Source organism: Peromyscus californicus, unplaced genomic scaffold, assembly GCF_007827085.1.
Source record: "Peromyscus californicus insignis strain IS unplaced genomic scaffold, ASM782708v3 Scaffold_19__1_contigs__length_69161282, whole genome shotgun sequence".
NCBI classification, from domain to species: Eukaryota; Metazoa; Chordata; class Mammalia; order Rodentia; family Cricetidae; genus Peromyscus; species Peromyscus californicus.
In genome coordinates this window covers 58,298,409-58,316,916 of record NW_026294491.1, presented here as the reverse complement: position 1 = coordinate 58,316,916, position 18,508 = coordinate 58,298,409, and the positions used below count along the sequence as shown (strand labels likewise).

The 18,508-nt window shown below is 46.9% G+C and overlaps 1 protein-coding gene across 4 annotated transcripts in view; it reads right to left on the bottom strand.

The window, feature by feature from the left end:
• Window positions 1–9,220: 9,220 nt before the first annotated feature.
• Window positions 9,221–18,508, bottom strand: part of Adgrf5 (adhesion G protein-coupled receptor F5) — a 97,108-nt gene continuing 87,820 nt past the window's right edge. For 3 of the 4 annotated variants that reach the window (XM_052745385.1, XM_052745384.1, XM_052745387.1), the window contains 5 exons: window positions 15,354–16,757; window positions 14,238–14,279; window positions 14,083–14,142; window positions 12,574–12,658; window positions 9,221–10,512 (listed from right to left, as the gene is read on the bottom strand). In XM_052745385.1, coding sequence (XP_052601345.1) covers window positions 10,433–10,512; window positions 12,574–12,658; window positions 14,083–14,142; window positions 14,238–14,279; window positions 15,354–16,757 — 1,671 coding nt within the window. In that variant the 3' untranslated portion in view covers window positions 9,221–10,432. Of the gene's footprint in view, window positions 10,513–11,141; window positions 11,209–12,573; window positions 12,659–14,082; window positions 14,143–14,237; window positions 14,280–15,353; window positions 16,758–18,508 lie in introns of all 4 variants that reach the window. The other variant, XM_052745386.1, reaches the window with a different exon arrangement.

Below are 18,508 nucleotides of genomic sequence, written 5' to 3'. Positions count from 1 at the left end.
AATTGACTGAGAATGTCATATGTGCATATAGTATGTTTTGATTGAACACACCCTTCAACTCCTTCCCTCAACTGCCCACCCTCCACAGAATCCACTTAATGCTGCCAGTATGTGCATGGGTGTGGAACTGTCCACTGACGTGTGGACAAGCCTATCAGAGGCGCATCTCTGAAGAACACTGACTCCCTCCCCAAGCAGCCATCCATTGACTGACTCCTTGGTTAGGGGTGGGACTTTGTGAGCCCCTCCCCATCCACACTGGAATTTGCCCCTGTCTGAAATAATGAAATGAGATTAAGCTTGAGTTAGATTTAACTTGGGGCTGAAGAGATGGTTCAGCAGTTAAGAGCACTGGAAAAGTTTGATTGCCAACATGTAACACGTTAACAACCACCTGTAGCTCCAGTTCCAGAGGATCCATGCCCTTTTCTGGCCTCCATGGACTCCAGGCATACATGTGGTTTACAGACACACATGCAGGCAAAACATATATATACATATATTTTAAAAATAAATAAAAATAAGACTTAATCCTCTACATTTCCTACCCTCCACAGTTCTCTCTCTCTCCCTCTCTCTCACTTTGTGGTAACAAAGTAATGGCAATAGGCTGGAATACAGTGAAGTTCCCATGTTTCCTGCTAGACACTGCATTCGTGTTCAATTCTTGACTCCAGAGATCCATGGCTGTGTGACCTTTAGGGAAGTTGTTAACCTCTCTGTGTTTACCATTTTTTTAAATCTGGAAAATGAAGAGGAAAAGATTCTTTGCTTATGTTTTGGTTTGCTTTCTATTGCTGTGGTAAAGACCAGACCAAAGGCAAGGTGAGGATAAAGGCTTGGATGTCCTTATCACAGTCCATCACTTTGGGAGGCCAAGGCGGGAGCATGGAGGCAGGAACTGAAGCAGACACCTCGGCAGGAGGCTGCTTACTGGCTCCCATCCCAGGCTCATGGAGCCTCCCAGGACCACAGGGTGGCACTGCCCACAGTAGGCTCCCTCATCAATCGCTGACAAAGAAAATGCCCCATAGACTTGTCAATAGGCCAATCCAGAGGAAGCATTTTCTGTATTGGGGTTCCTTTTCCCCAAATGGCCCTAGCTTGTAGCAAGCTGACCAAAACTAACGGCACAACAGACCCCTTGTAAAATCGACCTGCGAGCACATCCTGATCAAAGCGCTACCTTCCCTTGTTTATCCACAAGATCTCATACTAATCTCATGGTGCAATTTTTAAAAGTCCCCCAGTCTTTAAAAATTTCAACACTTTTTGGCTGGAGAGATGGCTCAGAGGTTAAGAGCACTGACTGCTCTTCCAGAGGTCCTGAGTTCAATTCCCAGCAACCACATGGTGGCTCACAACCACCTAATGAAATCTGGCTCCCTCTTCTGGTCATACATGCTGTATACATAATAAATAAATAAATCTTTAACAAAAAAAAAATTTCAACACTTTAAAAGAGCCCAAGTTCTGTTTAAAAATCTAATTTCTCAGCTAGGAGCAGTGGTGCACACCTTTAATTCCAGCATGGAGGGGAGGGGAGGCTAGTTTGAGGCTAGCCTGGTCTATAGAGCCAGTTCTGGTATAGCCAGAGCTACACAGAGAAACCCTGTCTTGAAAATACCCCCTCCAAAAACAAAACAAAAACCCAAACAAACAAACAAATAAATAAAAAAAATCTAATGTCTCTTTGAAAGTCTAAAGTCTCTCAAATATGGGCTCCTGTAAAAAACCAGAAACTAGTTAATTATGTTTATTCCAAGAGGGAAGAATCAGGGCACAATTACAATAAAATCAAAGCAAAACCAATATCCAGCAATGTAAGTCAAATCCTTTAGTTCAATATACAGCATCTGGGACTCAGGATCTTCTGGGTTCCCATGGACTAGGGCAGCTCCATCCCTCCATCTCTGCTGCCTGAATCCCATTGTTTGTCTCGTACACTCAGGAGGGCTCCACTCGACAGCCGCTGGTGTCCTTGCTGATCATCCCACAGTCTCCGCACCTCCAGTGTCCTGGGGTCTTCCCTACCACTGAGGCTGCACCTTTACCAATGGCCCCTTTTCCTCTTTTCAGGTCCAACAATCCTGCCCCACGGTGCCAAGCCTCAGTCTCTCCCTGATCTCTTTAGTCCCGGGGTTTTCAGTGCAAATAAGGCTGATGAACAGCAGCTTCCCCTGGACTCTTTTTAGAGACTCTAACCCAGCCACCCAGTGCTGAGTCCCAGCTGCTCCCTATGACCCCCGGTCTTGCAGTTTTTATTCTACCCAAACCACTACAACCTGGGAAACTCTTACATAATAACAAGTTTATTGCCAGCCTGAGATAACATGCCCTGGCCCCCTCTGGACCACAGCTCTGTGTGTTGATTCCAAGAAAATATTCTGACAAGATTTTGTCACAGTGATGCCATTCTTTACTTAACAACAGCCGGTCTCTTACTTAGCCCCAGCTGACCAACATCAATTGTCCCAGGAAAGCAAGGTTTCACTTCAGTGATCCTGGTCTCTTGCTAAGTCCTAGCTGACTGCTTAACCACAGATGACCAGAAACCGCAGATTTTTTATTCAAATATACCATACAAATGGCCCTGTCTTGGGGTTTTTATTGCTCTGATAAAACACCATGACCGTAAATGCCCTAGGGAGGAGTGGGTTAACTTATTTCATTGATAACTCTCAGGTCACACTCCATTGCTGAACTAAGTTGGGGCAGGAGTCTGGAGGTAGGAGCGGACACAGAGTCCATGGAGGGGTGCTGCTTACTGGCTTGCTCCACCTCAGTTGTTCAGCCTGCTTTCTTACTGTATGCACACACTCCACACAATGGGCTGGGCCCTCCCAAGTCAATCACTAATTAAGAAAATGCCCCTCAGGCTTGCCCTCAACCTGATCTTTTGGAAGTGCTTTTTCTAGACTCAGAATCCATCTTCCAAGATGACTCTAGCTTGTTTCGGGTTGACATAAGACTAAGTGACATGGACCCCAAAGTGAATGAAGTCTTGGCTTCACTTTGAGTTGTCACAAACCAGGCCTCCGCCATCTGATTACTGTCAGCATTATGTTTCACGTTCCCACAGGACAACCACGAAGCTTCGAGTCCTTGAGTCCTCAAAGGCACTTCAGCTTAAAACCCCAAACACACCCCCAATCCTAAGAGCACACGCCCACAATCCCCTGAACAACCTGGTCAGGTTTGTTGCAATGATAACTCAGTTTTGGATTGCTGGAGGATTTCAACAAGGCTGCGGACATAAAGAACCAGGTACAAGGTACAGAGTAGGGCATCAATAAATGTCATTTAATATAGCAGTAGATCTAGCAACGCATTCCACTTAGAGTCCCTCTCATAGAGGGACTTGCTTATTAAGCATTGCCTCTCACTGAGATTTTGCTATCTGGTGAAAAAATATCCAACATAAGAGGACAGGTGTGAGAGCTATGTGTCCGTGTGTGTGTGTGTGTGTGTGTGTGTGTGTGTGTGTATGGTAGGGTGAACATCTCAATGTAAGTGATATCCCCCCAGACACTGGGTAGCGACCTTTCTCATTATATAAAGCCAATTCAGTTCATCCCTCTGCCCTAAGTACCAGCCTTCTCAACAGCTGACCCTGTTTATCCTCTTCTTGGCTCATGCTTTGGCAATGTGTGCCCAGAGGCCAGATGAGAAACTTACCACATGGTTCCAGCTGCTGGCCTGGTTAATGACAACCCTGGACAGCTGAGGATTCAGTGTGGATTGAAAATTGGAAACCTGTCCCAGCTATGAAAATTCAACTGGCTAATTTAAAACAAATATATATCCATTGTACAAAGTGGTAAGTTTCATAATGACATTTTAAGATATTTTATTTTTCTAAAGTATGTGGATGTGTGTATGTGCATATGGGTGCAGGTACTCACAGTGGCCAGAAGAGGGCATTGTATCTCTTGGAGCTGGTGTTATAGGTGGTTGTGAGCTGCTTGAAATGGGTACTGGGAACAGAACTTGAGTCCTCTGGAAGAGCAGTATGCACTCCTAACAGCTGGGCCATCATCTAGTCCCAATAATGACATTTTAGTCAAGCTTATCATGCACTTTGACGGTATTCACCCCATTACCTTCTTCTTCCTCCCCACTTCTGTTCCCTGCTTCTCCCTTTCTCTCCCCTAACAGTCTCCATTCTAATTACGTGTGTGTGTGTGTGTGTGTTCAATCTACATGTTTGTCTTTTCCTGAGTTAAGCTTACCTTTCATAACACAGCCATCTCTACTTCCATCTAGTCTCCCCCAAATGACGTAAACTACACTCTTCTTTGTGGCTGAATAGAACAGTTTCATAGGTGAGTTAGAAATGGAAAAAGGAGAATCCAAATCAATCGTTTTACAGCCTCACTCATGGACAAAGTTTGTTCTCATGGAACATGGAAAGGCTCCCACTCTGCTTCCTAAAATACCTTTCAGAAACCTGTTTGGAAAGGCAGGGGGATGCCAGCATGCCTGCGCGCGGTAAAGGGATGGGGCAGAGCGGGTCATCACTTCCCGGGGCCGCCTTTAGCTTTGATTGGTTGCATAAGTTAGCTTTCGCTAGTGAAGGGGGAAACAAAAGGCAGAAGGGAGCTATTCCTCATCGTATATATAAAAAACGGACCCACCTGCAAATTCCCTATGCACAGTTCAACTGTATGTGTCCACACTTCTGTGTGTTTCCTGACCCGTCCCTGCCAGGATCATAATGTCATGGGGTGGGAGGAGGTGGCAGGGAGAGTATTCCTTCATTCCGCACGTCTGCAGCCTCGGGCTTCATCCTGTTAAGGTGACCCAGGTTCCATCACTGTGGGTTGTCCACCGAGGACCCTCAGCCGCAGCCTCCGCACTGGGGCTCTGAGCGCCTCAAAAGCGGCACATCCTCTAATGTCCACCAGGTGGCGATCAAGCTTCGGGCGACGCGACGCGATTGGGGCGCGCTGGAGCCCAGGCCATTGAAGCCAGCTGTCACTCGTTAGCCCAACTGGAGATGCCCGCGAGGATGCTGATTCAGACAGCTCTGGGGCGTGGGAAAACACTCACGGTTCCAGAAAAAAAAAAAATCAGCAAATGGATGTAACAATTTTCCTCGGTTAATCAAAATCAAACACTTCTTTCCACAACTGCGGGGGCGGGGGGGAGGGGGTTGCTGACTGGCAGGATGGGGACAGGAGACGGCACTCATCAAAATCGCTCCCAGAGAGGCCAAGCATGAAGACATTCTTGGACTCTGTTGTCCAGCGCTGTCGGAAGTGGGCTGTGACAGCCATCTCCCCAGGCCTTGCCCAACTGGTTCCTGTTGCCTTTCATGCTGAGAATAAGCTCCCCCCCCCCCCCACCCCGCTAGATTCCTGGGGTGGTTATGTTTAATCTGTCATGGTTGCCAGCATACTTCACTTGGCTCTGGGTTAAAGAATAAAGGCCTTGGGATGGGAACAGATTCCCGTAGCTCCTGCCTGGTCCCGTTTGTGAAGGGGGGGGGAAGGGGGGGACCTGTCTCTTCTCAGTTTATCAAGGGTGGCAATAGGAGTCAGTACAATTATTGGCTTCCTCAAATCCCTTTCGGCAGCCTGTCTGGAAGGGGTGGACTATGTCACTTTTGTTTTTAGCTTTGCCAGGGGTTCCATAAGCAGGATTTGGGCTGTGAGGGAAGAACCCTACAGCTGAGCCCCTTGGTGGCCGCTGCCATACCTGCAGTGGCCTTTGGAAACGAATAGCAGGTGTTTGCTCAAAGTAGACTTCAGCCATTGGGCCTACCTGCCCTCTTCTTGTGGAAGTGGGAGCCTTACCAACTTCAGCTCCTTCGAGAACCGCTACAAGGTATTGGTAGGGCACGAGGGATCTAGCTTCAGCCAACTGAATCACACATGTTGGAACAGACATGAGTGGATTTGTTTCCTAGATGTTTAGGTCCTGACGGCTTTGCTTTAAGGACCTTGTTTAAACTCCCGGTATGGCGCTGGATCATCACAACGTTCCTGGGAGTGTGGAGGGTGTGACAGAAGCTGCTGGCCCTGCCTGAGCTCAGCTGTGGGCCTCTGGCATCCTCTGTGTCTGGAAAGTGGAAGTCCTCACGGGGTGTTTGGGGAGTGAGATTGGGCTCTGGCTGATACGAAGCAGCAGCTTCATATCAGCAGCTGGGGCAGCACTTGACTGAAAAATGGACAATTTATACAAAGAAAGCTTGGCAAACCATTAGCTATTTTATTATCAGGAAAGAAAGCATCGCTCTACACTGACATATTAGTAGGACATGATTTTAAACTCTGAGTCATAATTCTAGAAACCCATAGCATCTGATTGCAATAGAAATGCTATTTCTGTTTAAAAATGAGAAATAGATGCTCACTCTAAGTTCCTCCCTTGTGGACTCTCAAGGAACCAGGCTTCTATTGGCCTGGGTCACTGGTTTCTTTTGGGGGTGCAAGGGCCCCATATCATGGCACCTCTACATGTCACAGATCAAACACTCTCTCCCTGCATAAACAGCTCATGTAATTTTCTTCTGTCTTCCTATCTGGCTGCGACTTACTGCTCCACTCACTGGGATTAACTCCCCCGCGTCTCTCTCCACACTGACTGGCTGCTGTATTCTTTCTTATCTCCGTGTACATTTTCTTCAGACACAGACCTCTCTGGAGGGCCCTGCACAAAGCACCAAAGGTTCTGGCTTCCCAGGGCATTTCTTCATTTCCTCCCTTAGTGACCTACGCCCCGGAAGATGCTGGGTGATGCTTAGAGCAGTCCCTGAGAACATTGCTGTGCACTAATTGTGTGCTTTTGGATAATCCAACTTCACAAACCCTGAAATATTGGCATAGATTCTTTTGCAAGAAACCACCTTAGTGGAAAGTCCATTGTGGAAAGAAAGCTGGAGCCCATGAATTTACTTTACACAATGAAAGACACAGAATATGGGATACAGGCAGGCAGGAGCGCTCTCCTAGCAAAGTGAACAGGCTTCATGTGGCACCTATGGCATTGAACACCCTTTCTCTGCCACAGTTAGTGCCCCTTGCTGCCGCAGAACTGGGCGCAGTCTCTGGCTTTCACCTAATGCACAGACCTGTGTGCTTCCATCGTTTACAATTTTGGATACTACATTTACTTTATTGTTTAGAAATGTCAGTTGTGGGGTGGTGAGCAGAAAACCACTAAGTACTCCTTCAGCGTTTTGGCACACAGATTTTCTGGAATTCATTTTTAAAACTTTAATTATGTGTAAACATGTGTGTCAGGGAGGGGAATATGCACATGTAAGTACCCTCAAAGTCAAGAAGAGGGCAACAAATTCCCTTCAGCTGGAGTTAGAGTGGTGGTGAGCTGCCCAACATGGGTGCTGGGAACCGAACTTGGGATTCCTCTGTAAGAGCAGTATGCATTCTCAAACACCAAGCTGTATCTTCAACTGCCTTTCCTGGAGTCCAGTGCTGTGCCTTGAAAGACTGAGGGGCCTCTGTGTTTGTTCATGTTGGTGTGAATGTGTATGTGTCTGCCCCAAGATGAATGGCCCCCTACTGAATCTTGCATTTACAAACTAACAAACTTCCTCTAGGGAATTTTAAATAATGAGCCATTCAGTTGAGACAGAGATGTGTACATGTATGCCTGTGTATTTGGGTGTCAATGTGTATTCACATGAGCCTGTGTGTGTGTGTGTGTGTGTGTGTGTGTGTGTGTGTGTGTGTGTGTGTGTATGCATGTCTGTGCACACATATTCCTGTGTGCCTATGCCAGTTTGTGGGGTCTGTGTATGAATTCGTGTGTGGGCATGTGCCCTGGTGACAGGGAAACGTGTCTCTGCTCATGAAAGCAGGCAGAGGGCCAGATCCACATCCTATGGAACTCAGCTGAAAGTTCCTGCTATTATGCTGTTATGGAGGTTCTCTTCACAAGGTCAAGCCCAATGGCTCCCAAGGGGCACCAAGGAAGTGGGCCAGAGTTCAGTGTTCCCTGAGCATCACAGCCCCAGCCTTCCCTGGTGCTGTGCCTCTCTGATGTCAAGGTTGCCCCGTCATGCTGTGCAACACCCCGGCTCAGTCAGTGCTCCTGAATCTAAATCAGGCCAAGTCATTCTTTCTCTAGTACCCGATTCTAATGCAAAGGATGCCTCATCTTAGACTCATCTCTCTTTTCTCTCTGCTGAACTCTGCCCTGCCTTGAAGATTCCCTGGAGAACTCATCCACATCTGCATACCAACATTTGTTCCCTGGAAGGACTTTAAATCATGAGCCGTTAAGTGTGTGCTGCTTCTTACACAAGTGTGGGAATAGATCTCTGTGGCACTAGTGTAGAAACGGAACTCAGTTTGGATGGGACTTTGTCTGTTCCACCTCTCTCTTCCTCTGTGAAGAACAGAGAAGTAGAATTTAAGCTTAGAATTAAAAGAAAGAGATTTAAAGTACTTAAAAGTATTAAAAATAAAACTTTCAGAATCCAAGTCAATGTGTGATGGGTGGAGTTCGGACTCCTCTATCTTGTCATCCCAATGGAGGGCACACAAAGGCTCTCATTCCTTAAAAACCCGCCACTGCCCTGAAGAGCCTGCTGTTTGTTGTTGAATGTGAAATGTCCCCTATAGGCCCCTGTATTTGAACCCTTGACCCCCACCCTGTTGTGGGTGCTGTTTGGGAAGGTTATGGAACCTTTAGGAAGTAGAGCCGGGCGGGCTAGAGGAGGTGTGTCCCTGGGGGAGGGCTGTGAGTTCTCCTAGCCTTGCCCACCTCCTGTTCTTTATTTCCAGACTGCCCGGCGGGCAAGCAGTGTGAGGGGCTGGCCTCACACCCCCCAGCCATGCTCTCCCCACCACAATGGACCGTATTCTGAAGTATTAGTCAAAACAAACCATGTTTCCCTTCAGTTGCTTTTGACAGAGTTATCTTCCTACAGCAACGAGAAATTAACTAAGATACTGTCCTTACTGCTGCTGTTCCTTCGAGATTACGCTTGGATATAAACTGTATGACCTGCTCTTGGATGCTGAACATGGTGAGCTCTACCATGGATGTAGTTTTAACAAATACTTTTTTTTTGAGAGACAAACATATAAAAAACCACACAGGTATAAATGCACAAATGACCTAATCCTTGGGGGGGACATCTGCCATTTGCTTGTCAAAGCCAAGTGTTGCTTGGAGCACAGAAGAGCCTACTGTACGCTTTTCTCCAGAAGCCTTCCAAGTGGCTGTAATAAACACGAATCAGACCACAGAAACTCTGGATGTATATTGGTCTGGAAACACAGAAGACCGGGAAGAGACAGTACACGGCAAGCTGTATAGCAAGCACACCAGGGCCATCATCTCCACAGTCAGGATGAAGTCACAGCGGCAATAAAAAAAATGTACACGCCACACAATTATTAAAATCTATTCTATAACGCACAGAAAGTACCTGGTTAAAGCTGTTACACATAAGACAGATGTGGGAGTCTGAGTTCAGTGCAATATATGAAATTTGTCAATAACTGGGTATAATATATACAGATACATGCATTGCTTGCAAAATGTCAAACAAACTTTCACACAGTGCTTTTCTGACAAACCATGAGAGATGAATCCTTCATTGAAGCTGACAGAGTTGCTGTCAGATTTCCTCTGTGTGTTCATCTTACTTTGCTCAGGCCTCGACATACAAAGGTTCATATGTACGTCCTTGTCATGAGGACATGGATCTCCTTGGGCACATTGCTCACAAATGTCATCATCCAGTCAGAAGCATCCTCATGGCATGATTTCCTTCCTATTTTCTCCTCTGTCATTGATTCTACCCTTTAAACTAGGGAATCATCAGGAATGTACTTAGCTTGTCCCCCATGACTTCAGTTCATTGTCCAGCTTTGAGGCATACATTTTCATTCTCAGTGCTGAGTGATCATATTAGATCTTGATGTGGAAACCTTAAAATGTGCTCCCGAATGGTTTCTACATTATTCCCCCTTCCTTCCTTCCTTCCTTCCTTCCTTCCTTCCTTCCTTCCTTCCTTCCTTCCTTCCTTCCTTCCTTCCTACCTCTCACTCTTTCTTTCTTCCCTGAATTCACGGAACTCCGGAGTACTAGCCTTTTACTTACAACTCCAGTCAACACTGAGATTTGTAGCCAAGGAGGGGTGGGGTGGGGCGAAAACTCTCTTCAAAATTCTATTTTACAATACATATAGAAAAGTTGGGCCCTGGGGGGTTTCTTTTAAATACTATACATATTTGGCATTATATAAGGAATGGGGTGAAAATAAAAATAAACGTGGCAATTGCTTTTAGTCTGTCTTTGCAAAACAAAGTGTCTTCTCTACTGAAAGAGTCTCTTCAGCATCTGCTCCCAGAAGTCCGCGGAGAGAACACTTTACCCAGAGTTTTGGACGGGTCCCTTTGCTCGGCACATGCCCTGTTTCTGAGACGTTCTGCCGATTTGGTTTTGTCTGGTTCTAGTTGAGCAGTGAATAAGCACTAGATGAATTTTCCACAGACGAACTGGTTGTTTCTGGGGTGGAAACGTTATATGTTCCTGCAAAAAAAAAAAAAAAGAAGGCAAAGCAGCATTTCAGCCTCAAAGACAAACTTTCACGCACTTTGGGGTGCGAACATCTTCTAACGAACCAAGATGCGCTCTGGTCCAGCAGTCATGCCTGGAAACCAACCCAGGCCTGCCCTCCTCCCTAACCCAGCGTGCCAGAGAACCAACGACAGAAGTGCTGTCCTCAAGCATGCACGGCAGCCACCAAGCACTAACTACTCCCCGACACACCAGCAGCCAGATTTCCACACAAGACAGGAAGATCTCAACGTGGGCAGCCTCTCCCTAAGCGCCCACATGCATGGACCTGGGGCCTTCTACATGAAGAAAACTTCCTGGTCCCCATGTTTATCTTGACTTGGGGAAGTTTGTAGGAAGGAGCTAGCCACTGAGCCGAAGGTTCATAACGGGGAGACAAGGAAAAGGAAGAATAACCATAAGGGAGGAAGAGACAGGGTGGGAAGAAGGGACAGATACCAACGGAAGTACCGAGGACCAGCAGAGTGGGGAGGGCAGCTGGTGGGACCGCTCAGCCTTGTGTGGGCAGACGGCAGGCGCTGTGCACAAGGAAGACAGAGAACACACACTGGGCAAGGGAAGGGCCGAAGCGACTACCCTACCATCAGTATGATGAACTGCCACTGCTAACAGGGTTTCCATCACTGTCTGGGGGGACCTTTGGGGCTGCTGACAACATAAACCAAAGTTACAGGAATTAGCCCCCCCCCCAAAAAAAATTATCCAGAGCAGGGCTGTACTGATGGCCCATGCAAGAGTATCCAACAGCAGGGACCAGGAATCTCAGGCCCCGACACCCCAGGAACAAAGCCCACCTCCCAACTTAGAACTGGATCATTCACAATTAAAGAGTGTATTCTATTGGCCTGATATTTTGCAAAGTTCATATTCAGCGGATTACTTAATTTCTGCTCACTTCATTGGAAATGCTAAATGCTCAGGAAGTCCAATCATTTCATGTGGGGTTAAATTAGTGACATTTGAAGTGAAAAGGGACAATTCTCTTGTCTCTGGAGTGATTCCCCAGTTCTCTACTATATCCAGTGGAGATTCAGTCTCCATGGACTTCTCAGAATATTCAGATTCAGATATATTTTGATAGCAAGGGTATGATGCCCAGAGTCTGGAAGAGAGCACAATCTAAGTTTGCAATTGTGAGATCTGGTTTTAAGGATGGACATGAGGCTGGGAGGCGACTCAATGGTAGAGTGCTTGCTTAGCATGCTTGAGAACCTGGATTTGATCCCCAACACTGAGAAAAATGAAATGGAAGGCAAGTGTGTGGTCTTTCTCTTGTGGGAGGGGCAGTGTGACGGAAACGTGTTGTGAGGGGTCTGTGTAAACAGGACTGCTCCATGGGGGTGGTGTGAGGGGACTGTCCCATGGGGCAGAAATGTGATAGGACTGTCCTGTCAGGGCAATGTGATGGGGCCGTGCTGTGGGAGGCAGTGGTTGGGACTGGGTTTTACATTCTGATTAGCCGAGAGCAGCTGTGCACTCGTTAACACTGTTCATTTCCTATTTCCCAGGTAGAACTTACGATTATCTGATAGACTGTCTAGCCCCGGTGATGGCTCATGTACGTATGCCCAGTTTGGAAATGTCAACGTATGGAATAAACCTGCTCTATAAGTGGGAGGAACCACACTGAAATGAATCCTATAATCAAATTTTCCACTTTGATTCTTCGCGTGACACAGAAAAGTGATGCGTCTACTGCTTAACATGATAAAAAGATTTCTGCGTTGGACAAGCCCAGAAACTTGCAGATACTGTTTCTATTGATAGATCTCTGAGGCTTGTCAAGATTGCAAAAATCTTCATGAGCTTCCATTACTTGCCCGTTTAGAGTAGCTGCCCTTCTTTAGCAAGCTCCTGGTCGCTTGTGAACATATAAGCAAGTTCCTGGATTCAATCTCTACCCTAAACACAGTTGTTGAGGTCCCTGCCAGGAAATGGGGGTGGAAGCAGAGGTACTAGGTCAGGGCCAGTCTGATCTGGTCCACCTGGGAGCACCTAGTAGTCACTACGTACCTGTTTTACCAAAAAGATTATTAAATCTTCTGGATATTGGAGAACTCATAGAAAACACGGGTGTCGACGACCCCAGGGATGTTGACTAGAAGAGAGAGGGAAGAAAAGACAGTCACAAAGCAAGTCTGGGGGACCAGGGCTGCTTGGATCTCTTGGGGGGCGGGGGGCTTACTGCCTTCTAGGGGTCGCTTTCCTGTGTTTCTAACTCTGTCCCTTAGGTCGAGTGGTGGGCTCTGAACTGAAGAGATTGCAAATATATATGAGTTGCGTTCTCACTCCCTCTTCGGCCCTGCCTCCCTATTCTTCCTCTCTCCCTCCCTGTCTCCTTCCCCTCCCTCCCTCCTTCTCTTTGCCTGTTCCTCACTTTTTTCTTCCTTCTTCCCTTACTTCCTCTGCATTCATCCTTCCCTCCCCCTCCCCTCCCCTCCCCTCCCTACTTCTCTCCCCTCTCCTCCCCTTTCTGTTTTATCTTTCTTTGCTAAGAAACCAGTTTAGCTCTTTTTACAGACTAATCATAAGTTAAGTTGTGTCCCTGCTGAAATGCATGTCTTAATGTTTTGTAGATTTTTTTCTTTAACTTTACTGTTAGTTTTTTTTTCCAGTACCTTTTGGCATATGAAAGGTAGCCATCATATACAAGGACAACAGTTGCACTCTAAGAGTGAACTATAGAAATTTTCATTATTATTTCTTACATTGTTTTTTCTAATTCCTTGAATTCTACCCAGAAGCTTCTCACTGAGAATTTGATTTTCACCTAAAGGGCTCTATAGTGCTGCTGGTGGTGTTGGGTTTTGAGACAGGGTCTCACTATTGAGACCTAGCTGCCCTGGTGTTACTTGCTAAGTAGCTCAGGCTGGTCTCCAACTCAGGGAGATCCTACTGAGTGCTAGGATTACAAGTAAGCACCAGCCGGGCGGCGGTGGCGCACGCCTTTAATCCCAGCACTCAGGAGGCAGAGCGATGCGGATCTCTGTGAGTTCGAGGCCAGCCTGGTCTACAGAGTGAGATCCAAGACAGGCACCAAAACTACACAGAGAAACGCTGTCTTGAAAAACCAACCAACCAACCAACCAAACAAACAAAAAACCAAATATGCACCACTGCTCTGGCTTAGATGTCATCTTTAGATTCTCTGCCATTGAAAGCTGTGGAGTCACATCTTCAAGAGATGTGCGTGGCACATCGAACCAGAGACTGTGGCAAGAAGCAGTAGTCACTGATTAGTCATTTAAGGCCCTCACTGTGTAACTGTTGTATCACTTGTATTATCATGTCCTGGACTCATCACATCCACTAAGATGGGGAAAGAGGTGGGAAAGACTAACATCTGCTTACTAATGGTTTCTGTGGAACTAAATGACAGAGTGCTGGAATTAGTCACGGAAGCAGAGGGGTTTGTTTATGTTTTACCCAACTGACCACAACCCCAAGGTAAGAGTTAGTCTACTTCCTTGTATCGCATTAACGGAGTCCATGAGGGTAAAGTCTCTTCAGGACCAGGCTTACCTTTGAGTGCTGAGAAGACCACCTTGACAATGAAAACTTATTCAGCAAGGCTTCCTGGACCTATATCGTTTAAAAGAAACCAGTGTCAATTCAATAGACTCCGTTTGGGCATGTTAGACCTTGCCAGAAACATGAACCCATCTCTCTCTTCTTACCTTCTGATCCCAGAGGCAGCCGAAGAGGAGAATGAAGAGTCCCTGTGGAAAGGATTAAGGACCGCATTTTAATGGCACACCATCATCCAGTTCCACAGAAAGCCTTAGTAAGCCGGTGTTGACTCTGCCCCACTTCTTTCCCCATCTGAGTGGGTGTGATGAGTCCAGGACATGATGACGTTAAGTGATACAACACTTACACAGTAGGGGGCCTTAAATGTTAGCTGCCAGGGCAATCATTTCTGTTTTCCTCTGACTGTGAACGGGGTTTTGCTAATACACTTCTCTAATCGACATTATTCCTCATTTATCCCCCTAGATTGTGAAGACAATCATCGGATGAGATATTTCCTTTCCTGGGAGCATATCTTGAAAACCATTAGCTAAGAACCTTGTAGCTCATAGCACACGGTGGTCGGACTTGGGACTCATGGGTTTTGTCACAAGCGCCCAGGGGCAAGATGCTTCCTTGTCGCCTGTCTTTCTCTTACAGCTTGTCTAACAAACCGGCCTCTACTGTAAATGACTAGATACTACCAGAGAGCAAAGAAATGTCTTCATCTGAACACCACCAGATAGACTGGCATATGCAGGGCCTTCATTCTTCCATGTGTTTTTCTGGAGGAACTACATGGTACTCAGCATCTACTTCCTTCCATTGGCTTTTGAGAACCTACCTTGGACCAAGGTCTTTATCAGGCACTAGAGAGGGGGGGATACAGTGACCAACAGGAAGTCTGTTCTCACAGAACCAGAGCTCACAGATGCTCACAGAGACTAACTGGAGCCGTGATTTGACTTAGTGACAGCGCTATTCTTACTTAAAAGGTAAGACTAGGGCAAGATTATCTTGAGTAAACAGCATCACTTAGTTTAGAACCATGACTCTCGTTCTAATTGTACTACGGGCACATTTGGAACCCAGTCATAATGCAGCTGATAAAAGGTTCAAGGTTCCACGGAGGCAGAGTGCTTGCAATTACTGCTTTCTGACGCTTAGGTCTCCTGTGCATTCAAACCCTTCCCCATTCCTCCTCTTGTTTGTGTTTCTATCATTAGTTCATCCCACAAGAACGGGCATTTCCTGAGATCCTGGTGCCTGGATATATGGCTTACCTGGAAGGCATTGAGGAGGGTAAATATGATGTGGAATACAGCATTACTCCCCTGGATCACTGTGGCAAGACCGAAACCCCAAGTGAGCCCCAAGAGGGGCGTGAGGACCCCGAGGCTCTTGCTGATCTGGAACAGGCTGCTCTTCTCCTGCTTGCCTGGCTTGTCTCCAATGGAAGGCCTTAGGATCTTGGTGATGACCACAACTGTGATGCTCACGTTCACCACCACAATCATCAATGCCGGGATGGCAAAAGCCAGGAGTGCTCTGGTGTCCTCCCAGTTGAGCCAACATGCATTCTTCCTCATGTAGACTTCCTGCGGCTGGGTAACCCCCACTGTGATGGAGGAGATAATGAGTGGACAGCCATAGCCTAGGGAAAAGGCCAGGGCTTTCTGGGTGGACTTGCTTGCATCATGTAGAATGAAAATGAGGCGGTAGAAGAGCATGAGGCCCAGGGTCAGCATCCAGAAGAAGACACTGAGGTAGAAGAAGTGAATGAAGAAGGTGGCGGCCACGCAGGCTGTTTCGTTGAGTGGGTAGTAACCATCATGGATAGCACCAGCCACAATGAACCAGACGTCAGCAATCAGAAGGCACAAAGCAATGTTGACTATGCAGATGTGGCGCATATACGAAGTCCGATTCTTGGTCACTGATTTCCACACCATGGCTTCCACAACTAGACAGGCCGCTAAGCTGAAGATGGAAAAGCCCAACCCGATGTAAGAAATGATATCCAGAAGTACTTTTAGGAGAGATCCTGGATCTGGGGAGTCTGGGGACATGAGGATGGAGAATGACGTCAGGTGGTTACACTTGCAGAAGACCCTGTCCCTGTTATCCTGACCGTCATCCTCCATAGAACAGCCGCTGCTGTCCCAGCCCCCTGTGTAGCTGTCAAGGCTGAAGTTCCAGAAGACACACTGGGGCGTGCCGCCTGAATGATGGTTGTTCTTAAAAGTCATGGAGATCCTAAACGGCTTGCTGATGCTGTGGCTGACGGTGGTGGTCATCACTAAGCTGTTGGAAGATGTCTTTTTCTGTGCGTCCTTGGCAAGGATGGCTTTGAGAGTCGGGAAAGCCACAGTGACAATCGATGACTCGGGCTGCAGGTTTTCCAGCTGACACTCATCAATGGCAACATCACCCCACAGGTCAGAGTCTGTGAAGACAAACTTCTGTTGGTAGACTTGGGGGCGGCCATGTTTTATTACCATGCTCTTCATCTGAACATTAGGGTGGAAAAGGAACTGAGGGGGGTGGTCCCCCAGCTGTAGTGCTTTGGTAAACCTTTCCACGGAATGCAGGAACTGAGAGCTCTGGTTGTTCTGTTGCTGGAGTAACTTCTCCCAGGAGTTCAAGGTGGACTTGTCTAAGATGACATTAATGGTAGCAAGCACATCCTGTAGGTGACATGGGGGGGGGGGTGGGCAACCAAACCGTTTTTTCAAGATAAAAGAGACAAAACAGCATTTCTCTGGGTACTGGTTGGCGTCTATAAGCAAAGGGGAAAAGCAGAGAATCTAAGGCATCACAAGCAGAGATCTGTCCCCTGCTTTCTCAGGACAGAGCATGGCAGAGGCAGGGAGTACAAGGCTGTGGGACTTTGCTGAGCATTTAGTAACAATGACTATGAGAATCATCCCCATCACTACTAAGACCTACTTAGCTGGCTGGGAGGGATCTTATTTCTTGTTTTTTGTCATTTGATTTTTTTGGGTTCTTATTGTATTTTTGTATATGTATGCCTATGGGTGTACATATATATGTGTGCATGAAGGTACTGAGGTTAGCGTTGGCCAGAGGTTAACATCGGGTCTCTTTCACAACATCTGTCCACAGGGTCTCTCACTGAATCTGGAGCTCACTGATTCGGTGTAAGTGCATGTCTGATATACTCCAAGGATTGATCCTCCTGTTGTCCCCAGTACTGGGGGGGGGGGGGGAGAAGGGATCAAGCCCTGTGCCCAGTTTCTCTACATGGGTTCTGGGGACTGAACTCAGAGTCTCACGCTTGCTTGGTAAACATTTTACAAACGTCTCTCCACGTCCTTGGTTGACTTGACTTTAAATCACAAGCCTGTGAAGGCTTTTTGGTAGGGCCATGTCACCAGCACAAGTCTCAGAAGACCTGCTCTAGCCCTGAGCATCAAATAAGCTATGACAGTGTTTCCAAGGCATTTTGTTTTCTGATAAACAATTTCTTTCTCTTTTCCTTAAGCTTGGGCCCAGTGCTTTTCATTCATTCCCTTCTCTTGAAAATAGTTTTTCTCCCTATTTTTGCTTTATCTGACCTATAGGAGAATAAGCCCATGGAACAGGTTGAGTGGCAGCCTCTAACAAGGTATATCCTGATACCCAAACCTTGGGAATGTGACTTTATGTGGACGGAGAGCCTTTACAAATGTAATTGCATTAAAGATCTGCTCTAGTCAGCTTTAACTGCCAACTTGACACAGCCTAGAGTCACAAGTGTTGTCTGAGAAGAAGTCTCAGTCAGTGAATTGCTTAGAGCAGAATGGCAGGTGGGCACGCCTGTGACGAACTGTCTTGGTTGCCTTAACTGATATAGGAGGGCCCAGTCCACTGTGGGCAATGCCATGTGGTCCTGGGCAGGTGGTCCTGAGCTATATAATGAAGCCAGCTAAGCAGGAGCCTGTGAACTACCAAGCAGCATTCTTCTCTGGTTTCTGCCTCAAGTTCCTGCCCTCACTTCCTCTGTGAGCTGAAATGAACTCTTCCCTCCCCCAAGTTGCCTCTGGGTATGGTGTTTAACACAGCAACAATGAACCTAGGACAAGATTTGTTCTGCATTATCTGGGTGGCTCCCAACTCCAAGAATATCTTCACAAAATACAGAAGAGAAAAGGGATTGGACAGAGATTGGAGTGGTGCTGCAGGATCTAAAGTATGAATGGTTTCCCCAGAAGCTGGAGAAAGGCTCTTCCAACACTTTCACAGGGAGCATGACTTTGCAGCCACCTTGATTCACAACTAGAACAGTGACACAGTACATTTCTACCCAAGCTACCTAACCCATGGTTGCTGGTTGTGCTGTCCCTACCCATAAATATAAAACTTTGCTACTGTGCTCCATGCTGTTGGCCTCTTGTTGGGCTTGGCCACTAGGGGGTAGGCGACGGGAAGATGAGAG